The 21,241-nt window shown below is 39.0% G+C and overlaps 1 protein-coding gene across 1 annotated transcript in view; it reads right to left on the bottom strand.

The window, feature by feature from the left end:
* The window catches only part of LOC120932515 (melanopsin-B-like), a 78,811-nt gene that overhangs the window by 37,905 nt on the left and 19,665 nt on the right, over window positions 1–21,241 (bottom strand). The window contains exons 4-7 of the mRNA XM_040344965.1: window positions 19,206–19,409; window positions 13,119–13,290; window positions 9,228–9,383; window positions 2,886–2,993 (exon numbers count right to left, since the gene is read on the bottom strand). Coding sequence (XP_040200899.1) covers window positions 2,886–2,993; window positions 9,228–9,383; window positions 13,119–13,290; window positions 19,206–19,409 — 640 coding nt within the window. The remainder of the gene's footprint in view (window positions 1–2,885; window positions 2,994–9,227; window positions 9,384–13,118; window positions 13,291–19,205; window positions 19,410–21,241) is intronic.

Genomic DNA, 21,241 nt, shown 5'->3' with positions numbered 1-21,241 from the left:
CTCAAGGGCACCCCTTTCTCACACCCTCCTGATCTTACCTGAGACTTGCCCTGGTTGCTACTACAAATGGCAAACCATTATTCTTCATTGCTGTGCTTCAAACTATTTAAACTGATACAATGAGCATCTTCAACCCTCACCACTTTTCTCCCTTGTCAACACATTCACTAGTTCCTGACCTAGGCATCATGCTGGGCATTAAAACCTCATTTTACTGTCAATATGTCTTCTGATTTTGGGTTTAGACTTGCTCCACCCTTCCTCAAGGATACTGGCCTTAAACACTGTTCTTTGTTGGGTTCATAGCACACCTACAGTATTGCACAAAAGTGAGTACACCCCTAACATTTTTGTAAATATTTTATTATATCTTTTCATGTGATAACACTGAAGAAATTACACTTTACTACATTTAAAGTGGAGAGTGTACAGATTGTATAACAGTTTACATTTGCTGTCCCCTCAAAATAACTGACAACAAAAGTAAGTACACCCATAAGTGAAAATGTCCAAATTGGGCCCAAAGTGTCAATAATTTGTGTGGCCACCATTATTTTCCAGCACTGCCTTAACCCTCTTGGGCATGGAGTTTACCAGAGCTTCACAGGTTGCCACTGAAGTACCCTTCCACTCCTCCATGATGACATCATGGAGCTGGTGGATGTTAGAGACCTTGCGTTCCTCCACCTTCTGTTTGGGAATGCCCCACATATGCTCAATAGATTTTAGGTCTGGAGACATGCTTGGCTAGTCCATCACCTTTACCCTCAGCTTCTTTAGCAAGGCAGTGATCATTTTGGAGGCGTGTTTGGGGTCGTTATATTGGAATACTGCCCTGTGTCCCAGTCTCTGAAGGGAGGGTATCATACTCTGCTTCAGTATGTCACAGTACATGTTGGCATTCATGGTTCCCTTAATGAACTTTAGCTCCCAGTGCTGGCAGCACTCATGCAGCCCCAGACCATGAAACTCCCACCACCATGTTTGACTGTAGGTAGATACACTTGTTTTTGTACCTGGTTACCACCACAAACCCTTGACACACTTGACACCATCTGAACCAAAAAAGTTTATCTTGGTATGATCAGACCACAGGACATCCTTAGTCTGCTTGTCTTCAGAAAACTGTTTGCTGGCTTTCTTTTGCATCATCTTTAGAAGAGGCTTCCTTCTGGGAAGACAGTCATGGCAGACCAATTTGATGCAGTGTGTGGTGAATGGTCTGAGCATGGAAAGGCTGACCCCCAAACCCTTCAACCTCTGCAGCAATGCTGGCAGCACTTATAAGTCTATTTCCTAAAGATAACCTCTGGATATGATGCTGAGCACGTGCACTCAACTTCTTTGGTCGACCATGGCGAGGCCTGTTCTAAATGGAAACTGTCCTGTTAAACCGTTGTATGGTCTTGGCCACCGTGCTGCAGCTCAGTTTTAGGGTCTTGGCAATCTTCTTATAGCCTAAGCCATCTTTATGTATAGCAAGAGCGATAACACCAAATTTAACACACCTGCTGCCTATTCACCGGAGACCTTGTAACACTAATGAGTCACATGACACCAGGGAGGGGAAATGGCTAATTGGGCTCAATTTGAACATTTTCACTTAGGGGTGTACTCACTTTAGTTGCCAGGGGTTTAGACATTAACTGCATATTTACACAGTTATACAAGCTGTACACCAACTACTTTACATCGTAGCAAAGTGTAATTTCTTCAGTGTTGTCAAATGATAAGATATAATAAAATATTTACAAAAATGTGAAGGGTGTACTCACTTTTGTGAGATACTGTATACGTTTGGTTTTATATACCATGTTACAGCTTAGATGTAAACCTATAGTTCTTTGGTTTCAAATCTTAACTTCAGTCACTAAAGTCATTAAGATTCATCCTGTAATTGCAGTTCTTACTTCATCAGAGCTACACCTAGCCCATTCTTCACCTTATCTACATGTTATACTGGTTTTAATTGCAAACCTTATGACATACCTATGTACTCTTCATGAGCAATATTGTATGGTTGAAACTCAAAGTTGTTGATTCCATGATTATACCCACGTTTACCCACATATCCTAATTAAAGTTATATGCTGCTATTTGTTTGGGCCTATTGAAATAGTGCAGTGCTAAATAGCAAAAAATTACCTTGTCGTGAAGGGGATAAGACCTTCCAGAGCTCAAGGGGTTAACATCTTTGTAGTCCCTTTGCATAAAATGATTTTTCATGATAAATATCATGTACAAATTAATGAATACCCAAACTGAAAACAACCCATTGACTTACCTCCTGCATTTGAACCATCTAGTCAAGAAACAATACCAACAATTTTTGATGATCTCTTTTTTTTTATTTCACGTGTTATTATTGGTTTGAATTTAGAAACTCTAAAACTTTTAAAATTATCTCATTATTGCCACACTAGTCCCTACTTGACTTACATCTCCACAGCACTTCAATTCAGACTCTCACCTGTAACCTTGAAATGCTCATTCACAAACGAACTAGGAGATTCATAACTGATATCCATACTTTTTTTTCTTGTATCTTTTATTATTTTTCATTACCTCTCATTTTTTATGTTATTCATAACTTCCCATTTTAAACATCTAAGCTTATAAACTAAATAAAAACGTTAAAACTTTGCAAAGGGGCTCAGTACAACGTTTCATAAACTGGAAATCTGATTTTATTATAGAGCACAGATACAATACTTCTATAACATATTTAACATCTGTCCATTCTGTACTGAAAATGATTTAAACAGAATTTATACATCTTTTGTTATTTAAAAAATTTGAGAACCTTCAGCTTCCAATCATAAAAAGAAAGTAAACATAAAGTCAAAAACAATATCAGTCAATGTATATTAACTATATTTTCTTACCTATACTTTGGATGAATTATTCCATAAATAATAGGATTATAAATTGCAGAGGCTTTAGCAATAACTGCAGGAACAGTCTTGGAATATGTGTTTAAAGATTTCCCATGGCTAAAATAAACAAAACAGAAACATTTATTAAAAGTAAAAAATATATATTAAAAAAAAGGTAAAAATGCTGCCAGTTTGTGTTTGGGAACCAATTACGGGGCAGAGAGTGACCACTTTGACACAGTGCCCAGCTAGTACAAATATTGGAATATACAATATAATAATCTCTGTTTTTATTTAGACTTTAAATTGTGTATATCAATTTACAATCTTTAGTTGTAGTTTACAATCTTTAGTGTTAACATTACCCCTTTAGCACCTCACCAGTTATATATGTAAGATGTTTGGATTTAATCAAGGGCATCTTTCCATTTCGATTGCATACAGCAGGCCAGTGTCCAGACCAGGGTCTGTGGCTTTTCCCAAGCTGTGTCCATCTGCTCTATAAGCAAAAAAATATTTAATATTTGCACAGCAGTGTTGGGACTAGCCATAGAGGGATCACTTTGATGCGGTTGGAAAACCTGAACATGTGTTGCAATTAGGGATGAGCCGAACACCCCCCCCATTCGGTTCGCACCAGAACCTTCGAACGGACCAACCGTTCGGGCGAACATTTAGAACCCCATTGACGTCTATGGGACTCGAACGTTCGAATTCAAAAGTGCTCATTTTAAAGCCTAATATGCAAGTTATTGTTGTAAAATATCTTTGAGAACCCGGGTCTTGCGCCAGGGAACATGTATCAATGGAAAAAAAGTTTTAAAAACGGTTGTTTTTTTCTGGAGCAGTGATTTTAATGATGCTTAAATTAAAACAAGAAAAAGAAAAGAAAAATTCCTTTAAATATTCTACCTGCTGGGTGTCTATAGTATGCCTGTGAAAACGTTCCCCAGGGAACATGTATCAATGGAAAAAAGTTTTAAAAACAGTCGTTTTTTCTGGAGCAGTGATTTTAATGTTGCTTAAATAAAAATAAAAAATGAAAAATTCCTTTAAATATTGTACCTGCTGGGTGTCTATAGTATGCCTGTGAAGTGGCACATGTTTAGAACTGTCCCTGCACAAAATGAGATTACTATAAGAAAAAAGTAATTTAAAACTGCTTGCGGCTTTAATGTAATGTCTGGTCCCTGCAATATGGATGAAAATCATTGAGAAAAATAGCACAGACACAGACAGTACACACTAGACATGTGCACAGCAAAAATTTTCGTTTATTTCTGTTTCGTTTCTGTTCGTTTATCGTGATTCGTAACGAGTCGTAATTTCGTAAGACGTTAGTTATCGTATTCGTACTCTTTAGTATTTTCGTAACACTCTTTTTTCCGTTTCCGTTTTTTTCTGTTAGTTTATTTTTCGTTGAATCGAGATTCGTATTTTCGTTATATTTTGTATTCTGCCGCGTTCGTATTTTTAAAATGATTTTATTCGTTCCTTCGTTTTTACGTTAGTTTAATTTTCGTTGTTTTGTTATTCGTATTTACATTATATTTTCCATCATGCCGCATTCGTATTTTCGTAAAGAAATATATTTTCGTTGCTTTATGATCATTCGTATTTTCATGTCTAATTTCCTTTGATTGTAAAAACGTACTTTTGTAGATTTTATTGCATTCGTAATTCTGTTAGAATACATTTTACGTTTATTCGACACACTACTCGTCGTAATTTTGTAATTCGGATTTTACTGTGATTGACTTGACTGTCTTAGTTAGCACACACACCCTGTCTAGAATGAAGTCTGACGTAGAAGAAAACTAAAATATGTCAGATATTACAAATACAAATCTAGAAATTAGATGCACTGCAGTCTAACACAGAAAAAGACACAATGAGCCAGGAGGTAATGAGAAAGAAGCTCATTGGGGGAAGGAACAAACCTCTTCAGAGGAAAGGGACAGCGCTCAGTGGCTATTGGTCAATGTCCAGAAATATTTCAGTACTAACGAAAGCTAATTTACATTATTTTGCATTTTCGTTGTTTTCATTTCAGTTTTCCGAAGATCCGTAATTTATTTTTCGTTAGTTCTGATTTTCGTTTTTTAGTCTTTGTTCGGCATTTTGTTTTCTTTTCGGTCTTCGAATATTAGTAAGTTTGCATTTTCGTTCATTTTGTTTTTCGTAATTATTTTTTTTTTGGGTTCGGTATTTTCGTTGTTTCTATGTTTTCGTTTCTTTCTTCTTTCGTATCTTCGTTGTTTTCCATATTCGTTATTTTGAAAATATCGATATTCGTTATTAATTGCGCTAAACCATTCGTTCATTCGTATGTTAACGAATCAACTAAAATAACGAAAAATGACGGAAAACGTATTCGTAACTTAAAAAATTGCACATGCCTAGTACACACACCACATAGCTTTAGGTGCACACTGCAGAGGACAAGGGCAGTACACACACTACGTAGCTTTAGGTGCAAACAGCAGAGGACACAGGCAGTACACACCAAGTAGCTTTAGGTGCAAACTACAGAGGACACGGGCAGTACACACCACGTAGCTTTATGGTGCACACTGCAGAGGACACAGGCAATACACCACGTGAGAATACTGCAGCTAGCACAATCACCTGCCTGCCAGTAAATTTGGAAGAGCTGATCTAGCTAAACTATACAGTGTATAAATATATATACACACAACACCTGGGATGCATATATATCCTCTACACACTGTAACTTTAACTGACTAGCCTGCCTGCCTGCTCTATCTACCTACTAAAAATGACACTCTCTCTCTGTCTTCTCTTTTAACCACTGCAACACACTACACAAGGCCGACCTGCAGGCGGCCTTTTATAGTGTGGGGCGTGTACTAAACCCCCCGAGCCATAATTGGCCAAAGCCACCCTGGCTTTGGCCAATTATGGCTCTCCGTTTATTGCAAGTTGTGATTGGCCAAGCATGCAGGTCATAGTGCATGCTTGGCCAATCATCAGCCAGCAATGCACTGCGATGCCGCAGTGAATTATGGGCTGTGAAACGTAACTCGAATTTGGTGCGAACGGCCCAAAACATTCGTAATTCGACGAACAATCGAACATACGATGTTTGAGTCAAACATGAGTTCGACTCGAATACGAAGCTCATGCCTAGTTGCAATGTATGCAAGCCAATAATCCATGTTTTTATGCAAACGTTTGCTAGAAATAGTTATGGGTGTATTAACTCTCTGCAGAGGGTTAATTTAGAACTGATTAGTCAGGAACTAACCATAGTTTAAAATGTGGTTCAGACAAGGAGATGTTTTGTTTGTTTATGCTATGAACTTTTCTGTACAAATCTCTCCTGTATTTAAAACTGTACTGAAAACTGTGGTTGTTAGCTGCCTTACTGAATAGAAGTGCAAGGGTAGCCTGCTTGGGCTATTCCTGGTGTCCCTATCTCATGCCTATAGCTGCCAATACTGGTTGGGAATGTTCTCTATACAACTTGGTGCTTGGATGTGTAAAGAGACAAACCCCTATTGCTGAACAAAGTCAAAACAAGTAAACAAATATTAAAAAAGAAAAAATGATGAGCGCAAAAATAATACACTGAGCAATCTAGAAAATGCTGATGATGAAGATACGCGTAGTAGGAACTAGGAACCCACGTGACCGGAAGTGATGTCTGTCCGCCGCAAAGTCCGTGTTTTTAAGCTATACCAGCTCCCTGGATGTTACTATTTTTTTGCTTATTGCTTTATGTAAGCATTTTTTTACAATACATTTTTTTTAAAACGTACTTCACCATCTGGACCATTTACTCATTTCTTCCTGGCTTGACCTGCTGCTGTCTCGGATCCGTCTGGAAGACACCATCTTGGTGAAGCCCAGCTCCACTGTCAGCTGATGTCCACACAGCCACCACGCTGATCCAGAGAGGCCAGTCACACACCGCTCTAAGCTACTACCCTTTTGGGTTAAGGTAAGCGCTCTGTAAGCTCATTACCAGGAAGTTCTGTTGGTAGATTATCAGCCAAATGAATTGCATCAGCATATGAACTGTTTACATACAGGAATTGCATCTTTATATGAACTATTTATACATATATTTCACTGGATTGCCAAGGCATCATTTACTAGGAACCTCATTTACTTATAACGGATGTATATTAATTAGGCACACTGCCGATTTAGCACTTTCATTATTTAATAGGATTCTTGATTGTTGTTTGCACTAAGCACTTTATTATGATTTGTGTCATTCATGCATTTGATTATTGACCACTAAGTTCGGCACTTTGATCACTTTAATGAATTTTTAGGCTCTTTTAAACATTTTCTAGGATTGCTCAGTGTATTATTTTTGCGCTCATCATTTTTCTTTTTTCATATTTATACACAGTGAGTTGTTTTCACTTTAGATTGCAGCAGCAATTATACTGTATACACACTTGTAAACACAAGTAAACAAATATAATATTAGCAATTGCTAACCAGCAAGAGGGGAACTGCTTACCCATCCAAAAAGAGGCAACCAGTCCTCATTAGAGGGACAACAAGAAGTGAACCTCTCTTTACAGAGGTAGATACAGGTCTTTTTTTTAGTGAGAGAGGTGGTATCACAAGAGATGACGTCTACACCTCATTAACTGATAAAGAATGCCTTATTGAAATTGTTCCTTGAGGTGTCAGAAGCATCTTAGAGCTCCTGCTCCTCATTCCAGCATCCTGGTTTTGACTGTAGCTTTTTCCTTGTCTGTCTACCTCTACCTGCAAGGTGATTAATGTGGCCAGTCTCTGGGTGGAGACCAGACCTGATTTAAGCCAGCCAAACATTCAGTTTCATGCTTGTGATAGAGAGTGATTACATGTGTAATATCTGATCAAGCCTCCTGTCTGTCTGACCTGCTCGATTGGATATCCCTGTGTATGACCTCGGACCAGATATCAGACTATTCTCTGAACCCGGTGGATGATACCCGGTGCCTCATTTAAAGTCCCAACCTCTTTAGTTTAGTTTTTTCATAGACAGGACGATGATGTTGAAACCAACCTAAGCATCCTTGAGAAAGCTGCTGAACATAATCAGCTACCTGAGACTGAGTTGTTGTGCTAGCCCCCTTTTGAATCAGGGAACTCTGAAAGGCCTAATTTGACTGACAACTTCAGGATTCCAAAGAGTATCTTAAATTCAAAGGAGAAACTCTATCCAGGCTCAGGGTCATCATGGCCATTCAAGCACCGTGTGTTTCCATGTGGAGATATGGCCCTGTGAGTTCCAAAATGTGTGATTTGTTCAAACTTATAAACAAGTAATGAAAGAAAAAGAAGAATGCAACACTATTAAACAGCAGCCCCAGTGTCCTTAGGGGGTGTTGTTTGATAAAGCCTGGCTTAAGCTGATTTTACTCTGTGACACCTGGGCTGCTATCCTGAAGTGCAACGTTCTGTTCTTTCATCCTATGTCACCTTAGTGGAGACACCTAGTAGAACTGTAAAACATTTCATGGGCGTGGTTAAGCACTTACTACACAAAAATAGGTAACCAATCCTGAAAAATGCATCCAAAGTAAATGATGTTACTATTTTGCTTGAACTTGAGGGGAATGTTGACACTCCTATTGAAGAGGTTCAACTAGCAGCCATGGTTGAAGAGGCAGGGAAAAATGCCCCATGGCATTCAAAACATATATAATAAAACATATACTGGTGGCCAGGAGATATTTTGGGACCACAAAGTTGTTGGATTTAAACATGGCAAATGCATAGAAAAATATACAGGTGCTCATGTTTCATTTTTGAATACTTTTTCACAATTGTGTTTTTTTCTGTCAATTTTTTTTTTAATATTCCTTTTATATTTTACATCTTAGTTTAGTTTAGCCAAGTACATATTAGGGGAGTGATACAGATCAAACATTAATAAAAACATAACATGTCAGTAACCTATATCGAATGACATAGACCCCATTCACACCTAGGCGTTTTTACGCCTGTAGCGCTACGCCGCTGCCGCCAGAGGGCTGAAAACAGATGTCCCTCTATGGAGATGGTTCACATCTCCACGCCGAACGCCGGACGCCTGTCGCCTGCCGTGTGAAAAAAGGTCCCGGACCTTTTTTTCAGGCGTCTTCGAGCGTTCGGCTAGGAGATGGGAATCATCTCCATAGAGGGGGTCATCTTGGGGCACATCTAGGCGGACAATACCGGCGTTTTGTCGCCGCAAATCGCGGTACAAAACGCCGCTATTTTTACCGCGATTTGCGGTGACAAAACGCCGCGATTTCGTCCGCCTAGATGTGAATGCAGCCATACTGTAAAACATATGAATTATCAAAAGCCACATTTAAAGAAAAATCAGCAACTTACCCAGCCCATGCAATTAGTGTAACACAAGCATAGGGTGACCAAGACAAAACATAGACAGTGATGATAACAAAAGCAATTTTTGCCATTTTCCATTCATTTTTTATAGCTGATGGCATATAGGATTGGCGTTCACATGATCCAAGTTTCTGAACGTTTCTGAAGAGAAGAACACTAACAATTAACACCACTCTCAAACTGTGAATGCTACCCAAGCTTTTACCTAGTGACACTACAACTGTGCTCTTAAACTTTTAGTAAGTCGATGTTCATTTTCTCTTAATTATTCTAATTATAGATGAAAGCATTATATTTTCACTGTGACTTTAGCTAGTAACTGTATTAAAATATTTCACATTACTTATATCTGGAATGCTAAAAATAATCTACCGTATATGCTAAGGTACTCTATTAGAAATTAAATCCATTTCAACTTTTGCTTTACACTATGTTCATTACAGATTAACTCTAATTATGATATACTGTATAATAAAATGCTACATTTCATTATAGTGATGCCTCATACATACGACCAGTTTTCTCGTCGGGAAAACTTCCGTGACAGCTTTTGACTGGGAAAACTGCCCGTGTGTATGCTCCATGGCAGTTTTCCCGTCAGGAAAACCGCCGGGAATCCCTGGGAGAAAAATGGGAACATGTTTTCTTTTTTCTTGCCGTGATTCCCAGTGGTCTTTTCCCAGCAGTTTTCCTATGGGAGACACTGCAGTGGAGCATACACACGGCTGGGTTTCTCGGTTAAAGCTCTCATGGCGGTTTTCCTGCCGGCTGTGTGTAGGGGAAAAAAGCTGTTGAGCCGGTTCTCGGCTTTCCCCTCGGGTTTCCCGGCAGTAAAAAGTCCTCTGGGAAACCAGATTGTGTGTACGAGGCATCAGAAGTAGTAGTAAGCAATATTTTTTATATGTGACATTTGTCATACCTTACATTTACTTACATCAGAGATATTGCAATGATAGCCCCTATTTTCATCAATGTTATGGTATTTGTAATTTGATATGAAACAAATTTACAAGAAAACATTTTTAAATAATTTATCAAGTCTAATTAAAAAAAAAATCCTTTATCTTTGACTAGTGCTTTTCTGCTAATCTTTCTGACAACTAATTATCTACTTAGAATGCATTCGTTGACATGATATTCATCTGACTTTGAGCATATGTGAACTCACCAAAAATTAATTACAACTTCACTATTGGTGTATCAAGCATGTCAAAAATGTCATAAATGTTATTTTCAGAGAATCATGTTTAAAGTGGCGTTCCACCCATATAAAATTCAGCAGCTACAAAAAGTGTAGCTGCTGACTTATTAATCGGACACTCACCTGTCCCAGGTTCCAGCGATGCGGGCATACGAAAGCCCCGCTCGTCTCCCCCTCTTCTTTGTGGCACCGGCATTGTGACTGTGGACGTCTGGCTGTGGCATCACAGCCGGGGACTCTCTGCGCATGCGCGAGCTGTGCACCGCAATTGCCCGGGCAATAATCTGGGACCTGTGACGTGTCCCAGATGATTGCCAAGAGGGAGGGGGGAGAGGTGAACTTCCTTCTGGCGCCACAGAGCACAGGGAGGAAGTGGGATCTGGAACCCTCTAAAAAGAGGGTTTCCGCTCCCCCTCCCAAAAAAAATTACATGCCAAATGTGGCATGTCAGGGGGTCACCTGCTCTTAAAGTGGAAGTTCCATTTTTTCTTAACAGAAATATTTGGAGAATCCGAGCATGGCTATTGGCCAAGTGACATGGCTACAGCTTGGCAAAAAGTTGAGTCATACAATTCTTGTAATTTCCCTAATAGGGGTACAGAGACATTCCCCTGCCATATAGCTAAAGATTTAAAAATAACTTAGTGGGTAATGAAGACAAAGACTTTAGATGAATTATGCAGTTTAGACAACATTTGTAGAAACCCAAACACTTAAAGTGGAGGTTCACCCAGAAATGAAAATTTTTAACATTAGATTCATGCTCATTTTGTCAAGGGGAATCGGGTAGTATGCCGTACTTACCGTTTTAGAGATACATCTTCTCCGCCGCTTCCGGGTATGGGCTGCGGGACTGGGCATTCCTATTTGATTGACAGTCTTCGGACAGGCTTCCGACGGTCGCATCTATCGCATCACGATTTTCCGAAAGTAGCCGAACGTCGGTGCGCAGGTGCCGTATAGAGCCGCGCCGACGTTCGGCTTCTTTCGGCTACTCGTGACGCGATAGATGCGACCGTCGGAAGCCTGTCGGAAGACTGTCAATCAAATAGGAACTCCCAGTCCCAAAGACCATACCCGGAAGCGGCGGAGAAGATCGCTCTCTAAAACGGTAAGTACTGCTTCGTTTTTAAAAAAACTACCCGATTCTCCTTGACAAAATGAGCATGAATCTAATGTTAATTTTTTTTTTAGGGTGAACTCCTGCTTTATTTGTACTCATTTAACTAATTGACATACTTAGTTTGCAAAAGCAATCCATAGTTCTCTTACATTTTCCTTTATATAGATGGGATAAGAGTAGTTTGATTTATTGAAGTGGCATTTTATGTATTTGTGTTTTCCCCTTTTTTCAATCATACTTGATTGTTGTACTGTGCTTTACAATTTTTTATTTTACTTTTCTTGTTTCATTCTCTTTCTAGTAGGTAAAATGTTTTTTTTTTTATAATATTTGGAGTAAACCCCACACAGGAAGAGAAAATAGTGATAAGTAGTGTACAGAAGAGTTACAAACAGCCATCATAAAGCTGGGATGTTTAAGAATTATTATAAAAGCTAGACTTTGAATTACAGCTACAAGAGAAAAGGGAAGCAAAAGAAAAACCTCAGTAGGTAGATTATTAAAGCGGTGTTCCACCCAAAAGTGGAACTTCAGCTTTAAGCACTCCTCGCCCCCTTACATGCCACAGTTGGCATGTAATTGTTTTGGGGGGCAGTGGGGGCTTCATTATGAGTGGGACTTCCTTTACCACTTCCTCCTTCCACCTAGGGGCCACCTAGATGACTCCTCCTCTGTCCCTAGGCAGCCCCTCCCTGCAGGCGATCTCCTGGGACACTTGACAGGTTCCAGAAGATTGCCTGTCCACTGGGAGAGTGCAGGGCGACTCGCGCATGCACAGTGTGTGCCCGGCCTTGACGCCAAAAGCCAGGTGCCCAGAGTGGCAATGGAGGCGCCGGCGGAGAGAGGAGCGACGCTCCGGGCGGCCACATCGCTGGACCGTGGGACAGGAAAGTGTCTGTTTATTTAAAGTCAGCAGCTACACTTTTTGTAGCTGCTGACTTTTAATAAACATAAAACACCTGGAACTCCGCTTTAAGTCAAAATAATGTGTTAGTGCATGGGTCTGCATACATCTTTATGCATTGGTTTGCTAGAGTGGGTTTTTAGGTTTTTATAGGGTATTTGTTGCTAGGACTGAGTATTAGTGGAAGGGAAAGGATCGAAAGTTAAATAGCTCATTGATAGTGATCGTAAGATGAGAGGTAGTCGGGTTAAATGGTGAACTGGTAGATCAAAGGTAATAAGAGTCTTCCTTATTAAATGGGCTTTCAATAGCTCCCTTAGGAGCTATTGAAAGCCCACTGCACCATTAAAACCTTGAGAAACTATCTTAATTTCACAATCCAATGTGATTTCAATAAATTTATCAAAATTGCAAAATTTTGGAGAAATCTTATACATTTTCATCCAATTTTTTAAGGGGTTATGAAAACTCTCAATTTTGCTCACTCCTTACCCATACGAAGAAAACCAGAAAAATCTACTGTTTTTCAATAAAAAAATAAATAAAAAGAGCCTGAATATTGTACACGTAGTATTTGACTTAAATCATGTATATATCAATAAATAAACAATAAACATAAGTGGCGATTACTAAGGAATGGTCTCTTACCTGCTTGTACTTCGAATTGCCAGAAACATTAGTAGATAACAGTGTGAAATCACAAGCAGCGGGATAAAGAACACAAAGCAGCATAGCATCATAGTGTAACTTTTATTTGCTGGTGTTGCTGTTATATAATCCCATGTGCATGATATCATTAAACCCTCAGGTACATAGGAACCTAAGGAAAAGTAGGAAGTATTAATTATCCAAAGAACAAAAAATAAAATAAAATGAAAATCTGCTGCGTGTACCCAGAGTTTCCCAAGGCCCGCTGCTAAGATAGAGGGCTAAGCTTCTTTGACGGGAAAAGTTCCAACACTTCCTGGTAGTTTTGAAGCTTATCTGCTCTCTCCCTTCTGCCACACAATCTATTGGCCAGTGAGTCAGCCCATCATTATGATGGGCTAATTAGAATTCATAGTTTACACATTCCTTCCCTCTCCTAATCGAATTGGAAAATTTCAAGGTGTAGTAACTTCCCTATGGTACAGTAACTAGACATGTGCAGAACGAAAAAATTAGTTTTGTTTTGTTTCGTTTCGGTTTGTTATTTACATAAATTTGTTTAGTTAAATTTGTTTAAGCTGTTAAATTCATTTTCGGAATTCCTTTTGTTTATTCATATTCAAATTGATTAGAATTTTTTAATTTGAATTCGGATTGATTCAAAACGTTTTCGAATCAATTTCAAATAGTTTTTTAATTCGAAAAGTTTTCGAATTCAAATAGTTTTTAAATTTGAAAAGCTTTCAAATTTGAATAGTTTTTGAATTCAAATAGTTTTCCAATTTCCAAAGAGAATGCAGTAGAATAGAAAATAAAATAATACAGTATTAAAAAATAGAACAGAATAGAAAAGAATATAACATAAAATAAAAGAATATAATATAATAGAGTAAAACAGAACAAAATAGGATATAAAATAAAATATAATGGAATAAAATCGAATAGAATAAAAAATAAATAAAAAGATTATAACCATCTTCTGAAATTTTTATAGAATACAAAACAAAAGAATTTAAAAAACAACAAAATAGAATATAAATAATATAATATTTTTCCAAAATTCAAATAGAATCTATTTGAATTTGAATAGAATATAAACTAATAGAATAATAGAGTAGAGTAGTGTTTTTTTCTTTTTTAAGACACTAGGATATAAGGTATACACAACACACATTAAAGGAACACAGTGATTTCACCATTCTTCACCATTTTTCACATAAAAGGGAAAAAAGGGGGGAAAAAAAACACTTAGTATTAATAATAAACAATGACATAAACAATATAGATAATTGTTTCACGACACAAGATCTGAGACATTAGAGACATTTGAGAGCTCGAATGGGTACTTTTAGGGGCATATTTGGGAAGAAGGGAGGCTCCCCCCCTTTTTTTTTTTTTTTTAGGGGACCCTTAGGCTTTAGGCACTGCTTTGGTTTTTTTTGGGTGTTGTTTTGTCTCAGGGTGGGAGGGGGTGGGGGGAAGAGGGAAGGGAGGAATGTGACCTAGGGCGACATGGGGAAGGGACAGGGATGGAAACCCTGGAAGAGAAACAGAAGGGGGGTCGAAAGGTCTCTGTAGGGGAATCCAGTGGAAGAGGAGCCAGAGGACAGTAGACAAAGCTGATTTGGGGGTTAGGAATAATAATGGAAGATGGGGAACTATTATGTAAACAAATAAACAAATAAATAACGTAGGATGGAATGCTGGTCTAGAAAAGGAGATATAGGTGTTGAAGGGTAAGAGGAGGAACCTTTGCCGCCTCTGGTTAGAGGCCATTGTTGTTTTATTTTTTTATTTATTTTTTTTGATCCTCTTCCTACACCACTGCGGTTATTGTTATTGCTTATTACTGTTACTGTCCTGGTCTACAGAGGTTCAGATGTATAGAGGGGGGGCCTGCTCCCCTCCCCGCCCACCCTCCCCCCCTGGAGACCTTTGGGGTGGGGGGGTGGGTGATGTGGGACGGGGAGGGGATCCCTGGAGGGAGGGGAGGGGAAATAGTTTAAAATTGATTATTGGTAGGGTGCACCCGGACCGACACCAAGGTGTGACTCTCCGCGATACTCTAAAACTTACCTCCACTATAGCGCCTCTCCTCCTAGTGGAGGGAAGTCAGAGACGCTCAAATTTTTCTTTTTCTTTTTTTTTTCTTTGAATTTTTTTTGTGCTCTCTTCCTCCAGCAGTGGGACACCACAAGGATTGCTGGGTCCCATTGCAGAGGAACGTAGGAATACTTGGAGACTCGGACGGAGGACTAGAATCCGAGAAACGGGGGGGGGGGGGGTTGTGTTTTTTTTTTACTCTTTTTTGTGCGCTGCCTCTCTCTCTCGCTCTGTCTCACCCCATCGCTCACCCTAGCCGGACCCAAGGCCCCAAGGTTGGATACGGGACAACAACCAACTAGGAGAAACTCTTGGGACGGAAGGGGTGTAGGGAACGGGGAGAAGTGAGAGAATCGGGAGTCAAGATGAATAGAATAAACATTACCACCTACAACGTAAAGGGGCTAAATATCTCAGAAAAGAGATCCAAAACATTAACGGAATTAGGGAGATTTAAAACACAAATTGTTTTTTTACAAGAAACGCATTTTAGAAAAGACAAGATTCCAAAGCTGAGGAGTAAAAAATTCCCAGTGGTGTATCATGGTGCCTCCCAGACTTCAAAATCAAATGGAGTAGCAATCCTGCTGGCTAAGGAGATACTATGGAAGGAAGCTAAGGTACTAACAGACGACGAAGGTCCTTGTCTTATGGTAAAAGGGACGATGAATGGACAAAAGGTTACTTTAGCTAATATATATCTTCCAAACGAGGACCCGGTCTCCGCATTGGAGAAGTACTCAGACCTGATAAACCAAAATAAAGAAGGGGGTCTGATTTTGGGAGGGGATCTGAACATGGTTTTAGAGCCCAGTTTAGACTCTTCTAAAGGTTCTTATTATATATCTAATACAAAATTGCGAAAAGCAAGGAAAATCCTACAAGAGTTACAGTTAATAGATAGTTGGAGGACCTTACATGTTCATGAGAGAGATTATAGCTTCTTCTCATCAAAACATAAAACGTATACAAGAATTGACTATATATTTTTGGATCAAAACATACTGTTACATTTAAGAGAAGCATCAATGGGCTCATTTACAATATTAGACCATGCCCCAGTTAATTGTTCCATTGAATGGAGGATAGCAGGCCCGAGGGAATGGAATTGGAAGATTAACGAAACACTAATTAAGGATCCAGAGTATGAGAGTAAGATAGCTCAGGAAATAGAAACTTTTTTTTTAATGAATGATTCAGATGGAACATCGCATCTATGCAGATGGGAGGCACACAAGTGCTATATGAGAGGAATCCTCATCTCATTAGGAGCACACCGAAAGCGCTCTCTGAACGCGAAGCTGGATAGCCTGCTGGGTGAAATCCGAATTTTAGAAAACGAACATAAGAAATCGCAAAGAGCACATAATGAAGAGAGGCTAATGAGCCTGCGAGACAAATTAAATCTGTTACTAATGGACAAGGCGAAAGCAAAACTAAGCCGATGCTATGAGTATGGGAATAAGCCTAGCAGGATGTTGGCAAACGCGTTAAGAGAGACAAGAGCAAAGAATCACATTCAAAAAATAAAAACTCAAGGAGATATCCTAATTAGTTCATCTCAGTCAATAGCAAAAGCATTTAGAGAGTACTACAGCAGTTTATATCAGTTTGAGAAACAATCAGTAAAGGCCCTTTCACATGCATGGACAAACGGTCCGTTTATTACATCCGCTAACGTCCGCAACCATCCGCGTCCGCAAAGATCCGCTTTTGCGGACGGAAGAAACCCCTATTTTTCTTCCGTCCGGCAGAACGGATCGGATGAATACGGACACACGGTCCATATTCATCCGATTCCCCATAGGGGAGAGCGGAGGAGAGACAGGGCGGTCTCTGCACTGTGTGCGGGGACCGCCCTGTCCGCCGACAGCTCATCGGGGATTAACGGAGGAATCCCCGATGAGTCAAACGGGCTAACGGAGCGGATCAATACGGATCCGCTCTGTGTGAAAGAGCCCTAACAGCGGAGAATCAGAGCAGAGAAGATCGGGTAAAGGAATACATAATGGCCTCAGGAATGCCCAGGATACCAGAAGAAAGTATTGGGAACATAGAGGAGCCGATTACATTTCGGCAGTAACAAAATAAATTTATTTTTCGGACGAAAACATGTCTAGTATTTAAATGATTGTTAGGCTCCATGCACACTGGGCTTAAAAAAAAAGTACAGTATGTTCTCTTGGGAGAAAAAAAACGCTCATATAGAGCATTTTTTGTACAAAATCTAGAGGAGTTTAGAGGAGTTTTATGTTTTTTCTGCCAGTAAGCTCCAATCAGGAACGAGAACTAGAAGTTTTTTTTCCTGCCTCTAAACGTTGTGCCCGCCACGAGCTCCGTGACCGTGCCCGTGGGACCTGGGGACTCGATGTCAGACAGTGTCCCGTGAACATGGCATTCTCATTCTCATTCACATTCTTTTTTTTTATTCTTTTTTTTTATCTTTTTCTTTCTCTTCTCACAAGCTCAAGCAAAAGTAAATACAACATTGACACATAAACATTTCAATTACATCTACAGTTTGAGTTTTAGCTACTCCTTGTTCCTCTTTCATAACTCCCTGTCTGTTGTAATATTGTGCAAAGCCATATCATTATAATCTCCCTTCCCCCCTCCCTATATCTAGCCCCAGACACAAAAAACAACCCCCCAAAAAAAGGGGGGAAAAGACCCCCCCTCCCTTGGATGCCCGCCTCTCTCCCTCCCTTCCACCGCCATAAGCCCAGTGTGCATGGAGCCTAACAATCATTTAAATACTAGACATGTTTTCGTCCGAAAAATACATTTATTTTGTTACTGCCGAAATTCGTTTTTATTTATTTTGTTTCGTTATAAAATGCATTTGTCCGAAAATCCGAATTAATTAAGGTCGAATCTGTCAATTGAAGGCTTATGGTGTCTGTCGAATGCTCTAAGAAGATTCGACCAAGCAGTTAAACTGTACGATGCCGCAATCGTACATTTACGGTCGAATGTTCCGCCTACAAGATATAGAAGAATTCTAATGTTGTATGACACTAGTAATAATTATATTTATCAATTATTATTACTAGTCAGCTAACATTCAAATTTTTCTATAGCTTATGGGCAGAGCATTTGACCCAAAATGTATGATTACGGCGACGTACAGTTTAGCTGCTTGTCGAATCTTCTTAGAACTTTCGACAGACACCATAAGTCTTCAATGACAGATTCAATGTTTGTATGTTTTTCTCTGCTTCAACGAATCTTCGTCGTTCATGTCGAATGGTTTACCCCAGCAGTGTCTCTACAATGTCGAATCTTTTCTCTCTATGTCGAATCTTTCCTCTCTATGTAGAATAACCTTGGACTATTAGAGTTAAGGTTAGGCACATTCGACCACAGGTTTGATAAACACAGATTGCTATTGTCAGCGTCATGTCAAATCTCCTATCTATATTGAACTGTAGCAACGAAAATGAAAATAAAGCATTTTTTTATGTCGGATCTTTCGGATTTCGGATTCTGCGCGTTTGTTTTGTTTGTTAAAACGATAACGAAAATACTCAAAATTCGGACGAAAATGCATTCGGACAAAAACTAATGCACATGTCTATTAAATACAAAAAGACAACCTCTCCTGGATATCTTTTGTATTACTAATTTTCATTTCCTTTACAGATCCTAGTGACATTTAGAAACAATTTTATGAAATGCATTTTGAATTTTGTAACTATTACCAAATTACCTAACAACATTTACAATTTTCTAAAAGTAGACAGAGCTTTCCACTTATAGGTCATGTACATTTAAGTCACAATTAAAAAAAGATATTCATAAATCCTATGACAGAATGCAAAGGCTTTGTAAGTTATACAATATCCAAACCAACTAGTCTGCTTATCTTAGTAACATTACACAATATTAAATCTCCTTTTTGAATTAAGTCTCTGGTTTATCCATGAACATTTAATCAGTCTGAGTGCCTCTTTAATACTGCTTGTTAAAAATTATTCAACTTACTCCAGCCAAGTATTGGTGCCATGCTCCACATTAAAGAATACAGCCAGACTAGAACAATGACTTGTAGTGTTCGTTTCTTGGATGACCATTGTATGGATTGTAGGGGTTTGGTGATCACCAGATATCGGTCAACAGCAATAGCCAGTAAAGTCATCATAGATGTTATTCCAAACAGAGCTCCGCAGAATGCATAGATGTTACAAGCTAGGCATAAAACCAGAGAACACAAATTAAAATTAAACAAAAGAAAATTATACTTTTATTCCACCAATTTTTTGTAAACAAATTTCAACGTAGCACAATTCCTAGATCAGAAAACAGTAAACTAACACAAGGTTAGGCTCCTGGCACAAAGATCACAGTAGAGAAAGTGTTATTTTGGTCACAACCCTCAAGAAACTCACTTATTTAACCTCATGAAGGAACCTAAGAATATGGAGACAGATATAATCTCCAAATGCTTCCTACCCAAATCAAAAAAAAATGATTGGCCAGAATGGGCTTTTCTCTGTGTAATGTTGTAATTTTTCTTGATACATTCAGCTATTCCAAAGCTAATTCTTCCCTCTCCATGGAAAAAACAAGTTGACCTAAAATAACTTTTTGTTTTGCAATAGTTGTTCATAAAAATTATAATTTGGCTAGATCATGCATACATGGCTGACAATCATTTAAAGTCTGTTGGCACCCTTCTACCTTGAAACAGAAGTAGCCTAAAAAAATATATTATTCCCTTTTCCAGACTGGAAATGGTAGATTAGATCAATCATTTCCCTAGGTGGTGCTGAAAATTGCAATTCTTTCCTGCAGGTCATGCGCTGAAAAAAAGTCAATTATATGAACTTCAAACCAGGATTGTTTTCTGCATGGCAACACATAGTACCAACCAGATACTTTACACCTGAAAGCTTATTCGGAACATTTCAAACTACTTTGAATTATGATAGTTAGTCTCAGCTGGACTGTTTAGAGATCAGAAGTAGGTTTGAGTTTAGGAAAGGTGCTATTACAGCTCCTGTTATGATATTGTACATTATAGCAGACAAACTGAAACAGAATGCATAGTGTGCACCTAAATGAAAATCCTTCCAGGTAAATTGTTTGCAAAAAGGATTTGATTTTAGGTTTTGATGCAACAAACATACTCAAACTAAGTGATGTAAACAATGCACATACCGTAGGTTGAATGAAAAGTAGAATTGTAACAATGTCAACATAATTTACGGTCACACTTTAAGCTAAATATTAGTAAGGAAAACATATACTATATTATCAAAAGTATTGTGATGCCTGCCTTTACACGCACATAAACTTTCATAGCATCCCAGTCTTAGTCCGTAGGGTTCAATATTGAGTTGGCCTACCCTTTGCAGTTAAAACAGCTTCAACTCTTCTGGGAGGCTGTCCACAAGGTTTGGGAGTGTGTCTATGGGAGTGTTTGACCATTCTTCCAGAAGTGCATTTGTGAGGTCAAACACTGATGTGGACAAGAAGGCCTGACTCACAGTCTCTGCTCTAATTGATTCCAAAGGTGTTCTATCGGGTTGAGGCAGGCCAGTTAGGTTCCACCACCCCAAGCTCATCCATGTCTTTATGGACCTTTCTTTGTGCACTGGTGCGCAGTCATGTTGGAACATGAAGGGGCCATTCCCAAACTGTTCCCACAAAGTTGGAAGCATGAAATTGTCCAAAATGTTTTAGTATGCTGACACCTTTAGAATTCCCTTAAATGGAACTAAGGGTCCAAGCCCAACCTCTGAAAAACAACCCCCACACCATAATCCACCCTCCACTAAATGATTTGAACATGTGCACAAAGCAAGGTCCATAAAGACATGGATTTGGGGTGAAGGAACTTAACTGGCCTGCACATAGTCCTGACCTCAACTCGATAGAACACATTTGGGATGAATTAGACCAGAGACTGCGTGTCCACATGAGTGCCTTCCCAGAAGAGTTGAAGTGGCTAAAGCTGCAAAGGGTGGGCCAAATTAATGTTGAACCCTACAGACCAAGACCCATTAAAGGAATGTTCT

Source organism: Rana temporaria, chromosome 1, assembly GCF_905171775.1.
Source record: "Rana temporaria chromosome 1, aRanTem1.1, whole genome shotgun sequence".
NCBI classification, from domain to species: domain Eukaryota; kingdom Metazoa; phylum Chordata; class Amphibia; order Anura; family Ranidae; genus Rana; species Rana temporaria.
This window is presented reverse-complemented; position numbering and strand designations above follow the sequence as displayed.